The sequence below is a fragment of the Cervus canadensis genome, chromosome 4, assembly GCF_019320065.1.
Source record: "Cervus canadensis isolate Bull #8, Minnesota chromosome 4, ASM1932006v1, whole genome shotgun sequence".
NCBI lineage: Eukaryota > Metazoa > Chordata > Mammalia > Artiodactyla > Cervidae > Cervus > Cervus canadensis.
Window position 1 is genome coordinate 84,530,765 of NC_057389.1, and position 8,478 is coordinate 84,539,242.

Below are 8,478 nucleotides of genomic sequence, written 5' to 3' on the forward strand. Positions count from 1 at the left end.
TCACAGAAGGAAATACAGAAAGCTATGGAAGAAAACTAAAGTGAAATCTAACTTAGGGAGAAATCAGAATAGGCTTCCTGGAGAAAGAATAATTAGGATAAGCCCAGATGACCACAACAAGAAGCTAAACAAAAAGCTATGTGAAATTATACCCAAAACAAAGAACAACACAGCATGGCACATCCCAGAACCTAAAACAAATCCAAAGTTATAAAATCATAGGAAAGGGAGAGACCTAGATTAAGACAAGGCCAGAAAAAAGCAACAAGTTATCAAAGACTAATGAGATCAGATCATGTCAAAGGGTACAGAAGTCAACTTAAGAAGTCTTCCTCTGGCCAAATATGGGGCCAATTTGACTGTAATGGACTAAAGCACACCCAAGAGGTGATACTAAAAAATGATAATTAAAACGGAAACATTCATTTAACTCAGTATAAATTATTCTAAAAAGTGATACACAAACTTTGGTGCTGACTTTCCTACAGCAAATAATCAAGTAAATGGTAAGAGAAAGTTCACCAAGAAATAAACGCAGAAGAATCAGGGTGTTACCATTTTGCATCCCCTAAAAAGATAGTGGGTTCAGGCAATAATCAACAAAAAATGCTGAAACCAATAGTGAAAGAGGAATTTTATAATGGAAGAATAGGCTGAAACCAACTAATCAATCTTAGCACCACTAAAAATGGGACAACCAGACACTACGTGTGCAACAAGGTACACTGCAAAATCTGTTGAATATTTTAAAATTAAAAAAAAAAAAACCTGAACCCAAATCTAGTCAAGTATCTAACCATCAGTTTTCAGGAAAGAGAGAGTAAGTTGTAGCAGTGGTTCTCAAACTTGAGCATTCCGAATCACCTGGAGGGTCTGGTTAAAATATAGACTGCTGGGAACCAGTGAATTAAAGGAAACCATTACAGATCAAACAGTCAAAAAGAGAATGGGGGAAATTTCATAGAAAAAATGACCCATTTTAAAAACAAAAGCGTTTTTAAAAGGGAGGGATGGAGGCTGTTATAGAATAAAAATTAGTTAAGGCACATAATTACGAATTCAACTGAGACTGATTCAAACAAACCTACTGTAAAAAGACATCCTGAGAAAATCTGAATATAGGCTTAGATAATATTAACAGATATATTTATTGTATATAAATAAATATACAATATTAATAGGTAAAAAACAGATAATAGAGTAACAGCTAGGTTAAAAATAACCTTATTTTAAAAAATTAAGAACTTGAGGCTACAGATTTCACAAAAGCCACACCCACAAGCCATGTTAAAGAATTTGGTCCTAAACTGAATGGTTTTATACATAAGAACGAAATCATCATAGTAACAACTTCTGGTTATGAAAGTCATGTGCTAAGCACTGCATTAAGTGCTCAACAGGACTTACCTCTTTGAATCCTTAAAATAGCTGTGTTGTGGAGATTTTCAATTCTACATCATTTTTCCTGCTGATCATGATCTAAATTAGCATTTTTTTTAAAGGATGAATGTTGAAAACAGTTTGCAGAAAGGCAACAGTGATGACAGAAAAACCAATTAAGAGGTTGTTATTCCTGCTACAGACAGTGTAAGAACAAATGTTCATGCACTAGGAATAAAATGAAAATACAGAGACTGCTTTTTGAACAAAACATGAATTATATCCTACAGACATTTACCTCTTAAACAACCTTCTTCATGAAATTAGACTTCTTTCAAGAATATTTTAAGACTTAGTTTACTAACACAACTCAGTTTACTGTTACCTTCACTAATATACCTCATGACAATGCCGCACAGTTGCTATTTTTAACACCATTTTTAGATGAAGAGAATTCTTTTTAATATTTATTTGTGCTTCCCTGGTGGCTCAGAAGGTAAAATAATCTGTCTACAATTCAGGAGACCCAGGTTCGATTCCTGGGTGAAGATTCCCTGAAGAAGGGAATGGCAACCACTCCAATATTCTTGCCTGGAGAATCCCATGGACAGAGGAGCCTGGCGGGCTACAGTCCATGGGGTCGCAAAGAGTCAGACACGACTGAGCGACTAAAACACACATACACACATTTATTTATTTGGCTGTGCCAGGTCTTAGTTGAGGCATATAGGATCATCGATTTTTGTTGTAGCATGTAGGATTTTTAGCTGAGGCATGTGGAATCTAATTCCCTGACCAGGGATCAAACCCAGGCCCCCTGCACTGAAAGTGTGGAGTCTTACTCACTGGACCACCAGGGAAGTCCTGAGAATTTTATTTACTCATTTGCTAATTTTTATAGTTTTATTTATTTTCAGCTGTGCTGAGTCTTCGCTGCTGAGTGGGCTTTTCTCTGGTTGCGGTGAGCAGGACTTACTCTCTAGAAGTGCGCAGGTCTCCCACCGTGGAGGTCTCCCCTGTTGCAGAGCACAGCGTTTAGGGCTACAGGCTTCAGTACTTCAGCTCCCGGGCTCTGGAGCACGGCCTCAACAGTTGTGTCACACAGGCTTGGTTGCTCCACAGCATGTGGCACCTTACCAGATCAGGGATTGAACTGTGTCTCCTGCATTGGCAGCTGGATTCTTTACCACTGAGCCACCAGGGAAGCCGCAGAGAATTTTATTTTTAAAGCAGTTATTTTATGTGCACTGAAGTTATTGAACTTACACTGAATTCTTACTTCCACTGAAAAGTATCCTGATGGAAAAAACATAAAGAGTATCTTCCCCTAGAAAGCAGTCTTTACCAAATTCTTTAAAAGATGAAAACAAATTACTGTTTCACTTCTATAAATGATTACAGTAATATTCTTCTTGTGACATGCTACATTCATCTCGAGCTCTGGAAGCTTAGACAGGACAAGCACCAGAAACCTCTCAGGTAAGGAACTTAAGACTGAAAGGAAGTGGGTAATCCCTGCTATTTTTCAATGGAGTAACTATGAAAGGAATATTGAAAAGCTCCTAAGGCTTCTCTGTCTCAAGTCTTTCCTATCCTTTGCTGGCTTATCACCACTGGACCTTGTATACTGCTTACTCTAGGAACTGACTTACAGGCTGAGCTATAGTTAGCTGCGAATAGCTAACTGTGCCCAAGCCTGATTTAACAACTCAGGCTGACTAAAACAAAACCAAAAAAGGATTCTAGAAAGGAAAGCATTGTATACTGGTATAAAAACTAAATTTTAGTCTATTCAAAAAACTGAGTTACATAACAAGATGCTAAACATTGTTTATTATTTGGGAAAAGCAAATTAAAACCACAAGATACCACTATACCCATTAGCATGGGAAACGAATCTAAAAAGAGTGGATGTATGTATATGTATAACATTCACTTTGCTGTACACTTGAAATTAACACTAACACTGTAAATCTACTATATTCCAAGGGGAAAAAAAATTTTAAGATTCTAAAATGGTTAACAAGGCAAATTTTATGTTAGGTATTTTCTATAATACAAAAAAATCTTTTTAATTTAAAAAACCAGACTAATGAGACTTCACTGGTGGTCCAGTATCCAAGACTCTAAACTCCCAATGCAGGGGGCCCTGGTTCCATCCTTGGTCAGGTAGCTAGATCCCACATGCCGCAACCAAGATTCAGTGAAACCAATAAATTAATTTAAAAAAAACAAAAAACAGACTAATGACATCTGGTTTTGAAGCCAATCTGGAGCAGCTGTAACCTTCATACATTACTAGTGGTACTATGAATAGTACAACTACTTTGGAAAAGTTTGGCAATTTTTTTTTTTTTTAAGTTAAGCATATGACCCAGCAATCCCACTCCAAGAAAAATGAAAACGCATTTCCACATAAAGATTTGCTCACAAACGTTCACCAGCAGCATGTTCAATGCAGCCTAAATCTGAAAAGAACCCAAAATGTCTGCCAACCAGTGACTGGATAAGCAAATTGTGGTATACTATCCAGCACCAGCCCCCTTCCCCTCAAAAAAACACTGAAGGAACTACAGGAAAAACGCAACAACTTGGATGAGTCTCAAAATCACTCTGAGTTAAAGTAGCCAGACACAGAGGCCTATAAACAGTATGATTACATTTACATGAAATTCTACAAAAAACAGAAACTTCTATCATTAAACAGAAAGCAGGTCAGTGATTGCCCTGGGTGAGGAGGGGTTAAGGAATGACAGCAAAGGGGCATGAGGAAATTTTTTGGGTGATCAAGTGTTCTAAAAATTCATTGGGGTTGTGGGTACACAACTGTGTACACATATGAAACAAAATTCCTATGTACTTAAAATGGCTCAATTTCATTGTATGTAAATTGTAGCTCAATGAAATTGTTTAAAAAAACACACAAAACTTAGGTTGATCAAATTTGCAAGTTGCTAGGTGTATGTATTGGAAAAGGAAATGGCAACCCACTCCAGTGTTCTTGCCTGGAGAATCCCAGGGATGGGGGAGCCTGAGTCGGACACGACTGAAGTGACTTAGCAGCAGGTATATGTATGACATTACTCACTTATCATTTTCTCACACGTACACTTCTATATTTTTTAAAGCAACACCTTCCATATTGCACTGCAGTTATTGTGCTTACACATCATTCTTACACACAAAAAAGGATCATGCAGTTATCTATACTGCTACTTGCCCTATCTCACATGGTTGTTGTGAAACATCACATGAGATAACTGATGAGAAAGTGCTTTGGCAACTCTAAAGTAGTATTACACAACCATATTGTAGACTTATATTTTTTAAAAAAATAAACTTTTTCTTACAATTACTTGAGATGCTTGGAAATCTAGATACCTCAAAGTAAATCTCTGCCTAGAAATAGAAAGCCTATTCAAATGTCACCTTTTTAATATAGCCCCTAAACTTGCTTTCTACTCACGCTTGATTTACTGGATGGCTCAAGTAGTACTATCTAGACTGCAGTTTCATTTTTCAAAAGAACACTAAAGAAATCTTTAAAGAAAGTCATTAGATAAGCATGGCAAGACACTTACTTCCCAGTAGAAAAAACCAAAAGCTAGATAACTGTCTTTACTAACCACTGTTTCAAGATGTTCACCTCTGAGATTTTTTTTTCCTCTAAAAGTCAGTGAAATTTCTTTCCATTTACTACTTCAATTTCACATATTACAGAATGTTTACTAACGGGGCTTACATTAGTGAGAGAGGGTGAATAATTCTAAAGTTAGCAAAACCTTTTAAACCGGTGCGGTACAGTCATTTCAGAATGTGACTGTCGCAAAATTTAACAGATTCTCATTTTTTCCTAGTACTACTGGGCTCTTTGCTATCCTACCAGGTTTGAGTGACATTTGACATTCAGCCTACTTACATTGACAAGTTTCCACACTGCAACAAGTATTACGGCTGTCTGAGAGACATAATCTCTTCATCAAATGAAGTTTCGAAACTAAACTTTATCTAGAATTCAGGTTTATATTCCAGGGTCTTACAATCTTAAAAAAGTTTTGTTTTTTTACCAGCAACAGGTACTGTAACAAAAAAAAAAAAAAAATAACCAAGCCTGTAATACCACAAAATATCTTGGTATCGTTGTCAATTTTTATAGACTCGTTTTTAGTAACAGTTCAACGGGATGGTCAATTCTAGGGCCATGCTTCATTTGACTCAGCGCAGCTTCATTCTAGTCAGTAATAAGCACAACGTCTTAGGTTTCACATTTCTCCTTCGACAACATTCAGGCCACTCGGTCCACTGGAGAAGGGAATGGCAAACCACTTCAGTATTCTAATTTGCATTTACAAGAAATCTGAAAGAACGGCAGCTTGCCGACACGCTCCTCCAGCCTTTTCTACACTCCTAAGGCTGGTCAAAACGTGCTGCTCTCTCCGCAACAGCAACCAAGCTGGAACCTAGCACCCAGAGGACGACCGGCCGCGGGGAGGAGGGGAGAACTTTTCGGCCCGGAGGACGGCGGATGAGGTCCAATCCAGCCCGCGCCCAACTCTACGCGTCGCCAGGAAGGCGTGTGGACCCTAAGCTCAGGCCGCGATGCTCCGCCTGGAGTGGCGGAGCCGCGCGTGGCCGCCGAGCAAGACGTAAACAAACCGCCGGACAAGGGGGTAAGGGGCGAGCGTGGGGGAGGGGGGGGGACCGCGCTCGAACCCTCCGGCGCGGGTCTGCAGCTGCCCTGCCCCTCCCGACCGAGGCCCCGATCCCGGTCCCGGGGCGACGCTACTGCGCGAGCGTGAAGTTCGAGAAAGCCTCGGCGCCTCTTGAAGCCGCAGCCCACTAGGCCATCGGCTCCGCGCCCCTCGCCCCTCGCCCCGCGGCGACCTACCTGAACGCGCAATCCGGGTCCCTCGCGTCCCGACCGGGCGCGCCCAGGCCGTTCCTCTTGCTGAAGAGCTTCTGGAACAGGGTAGGGGCCATGGTGGCCACGGCCAGGCCGGGGTCGCTCCTCAGAGCACTCGCCAGGCCCCCGCTCCTAGAGCTGCCCCGCCACCCCCATAGGCGCCTCAGTCATATGACAGAAATTAGTCACTTCAAACGGCCACGGCGCGCGGGGCGGGGCGCGAGGCAAAGCCGGCGTCCATTGGCTGGCGATGAGCCGCATCACGTGGCGGCGCGCGGAGCAGAGTGCAAGGCGGGGATCCTGGGCGGAGTTGGCGCCCATAGGCTGTCTGGTGGAGGGCCTCACATGGCAGCTCACGGGGCGGGGCATGCGCGGAGGGGAGGGGCGGGGGGCTGGTTGTGGCTGATGTGAAGGAGGGGCGAACTCCGGTCCTGGTCTTTCTCCGTGACGCCTTCAGTTGCTAGCTGAGCCTAAGGCGAGGTGCTGCGGGGACCACGCCAGGGCCTGTGGAGTACAGAAGCTTTCACCTCCCGCGCCCATGACACAAGAGAAGTTCAGGGCACCACTAGCAACCGACCCTTTCCCGCCGTCCCCTCCTCAATCTATGTGGCTTCGCACCTCCATACATAGGCGCCTGGTGGAGTCCGGTGGCCCCCGGAGCAGAAAAGGCGCGCGAGCCTACCCCGGGGACTGCGGCACGGGCTGGACTTTAAGCCCGAGGCCACAGGCCCGCCCAAGCGGGCCACGGAGTGGTTTATGCTCAGAGCTTGACTGCGCGAGACTGGCTCTTGGGTCTGGTGGAGGACCCTGCCGAGACACCCCGCGGGCAGCGCCCCCCCCCCCCCACCATGTTTCCCACTAGTGCCTCGAACCCTGACATAACAGGAATTAGTCCCTTGTTAGAGTTAACCATAGGAGGCTCCAGATTTACATTCAGTGACTAGGTATGGAGAGAGGAACTGTGAAACTGTTGTGAGCAAATGAGTTTTAATTGGCAGAATACCCTTTCCAAAGAAAAACATTGCTCATAAATGACCTTACAGCCTACTTAAATTTGGCTTCCCTGGTGGCTCAGACGGTAAAGAATGCACCTGCAATGCAGGAGACCCAAGTTCGATCCCTGGAGAAGGAAATGGCAACCCACTCCAGTATTGCTTGGAGAGTCCCATGGACAGAGGAGCCTGGCCAGCTGCTGTCCATGGAGTCGCAAAGAGTCAGACACCACTGAGCGACAAACACTTGCACTTTCACACTACTTAAACCTAGAGAACCAAAGTTTATCAGGGTTTGGATCAAATTGGTCTTATAGATCTTAAGTCCCTCTACCCTTTCACCCACTGCCACTCCAGGATGAGGAATTTTGTACCATGAGATGCAGTTCTCTGACAGAGATGGATGTCAGGAAATTACTGGTATGTGGTTTGGAAGGTCAGATTAAAACACTTGAGAATTTCATTTACCCAAGCATACAAATCAAATTGTTTTTTCTTTAAGTAGCTACCAACTCACATGATTTGCAGCTCGAGTTTATGCTATAAAATAAGTGGTCTCATAAAGAAATAAAGAAAAGTAATAGGCAGAATATATATCACAGAGAATATCAGTGGTCATAACAGCTAAGTTTCAATGTTAATAATTTTTAAAATGCTATTTGTAGGCGGTTAAGAAACTAATTTCGAGACTTCCCTGGTGGTCCAGTGAAGAATCCGCCTGCCAATGCAGGGAACAAGGGTTAGACTCCACAAAGAGTCCACATGCCCTGTGGGGAACTAAACGCATGCCCACAACTAGTGAGCCAGTGTTCTGCAATAAGAGAAGCCACTTCAATGAGAAGCCTGTGTCTCAGAACTAGAGAGTAGCCCCTGCATGCTGCAACTAGAGAAAAGCCCACATGCAGCAATGAAGAGCCAGCACAGCCATAAAAAAATAATTTAAAAAAATTAATATATTCATTCCACAATGTTTAAGTGCCCCTGGTCTAGGCACTGGGGATCCAAAGTAAACAAAAAAGACAGAGCTAAATTTCTATGTTTTGGGGTTTTGGATGTTTGATTTAGTTGCCAAGTTGTGTCTGACTCTTTGTGATGCCCGCCCCGCCGCTCCCTGCCACCCCACCCCCCGCCCGCGCGCAATGGACTGAAGCCCACCAGGCTCCTCCCTCCTCCAACCGTGGAATTCTCCAGGCAAGAGTACCG

The 8,478-nt window shown here is 43.1% G+C and overlaps 1 protein-coding gene across 2 annotated transcripts in view; it reads right to left on the reverse strand.

Annotated features, from left to right (window-relative positions):
* The window catches only part of FNIP1 (folliculin interacting protein 1), a 120,083-nt gene extending 113,619 nt beyond the window's left edge, over positions 1–6,464 (reverse strand). For both annotated transcript variants that reach the window (XM_043465979.1, XM_043465977.1), the window contains exon 1: positions 6,269–6,464. In XM_043465979.1, coding sequence (XP_043321914.1) covers positions 6,269–6,360 — 92 coding nt within the window. In that variant the 5' untranslated portion in view covers positions 6,361–6,464. The remainder of the gene's footprint in view (positions 1–6,268) is intronic.
* Between the last annotated feature and the right edge of the window lie 2,014 nt (positions 6,465–8,478).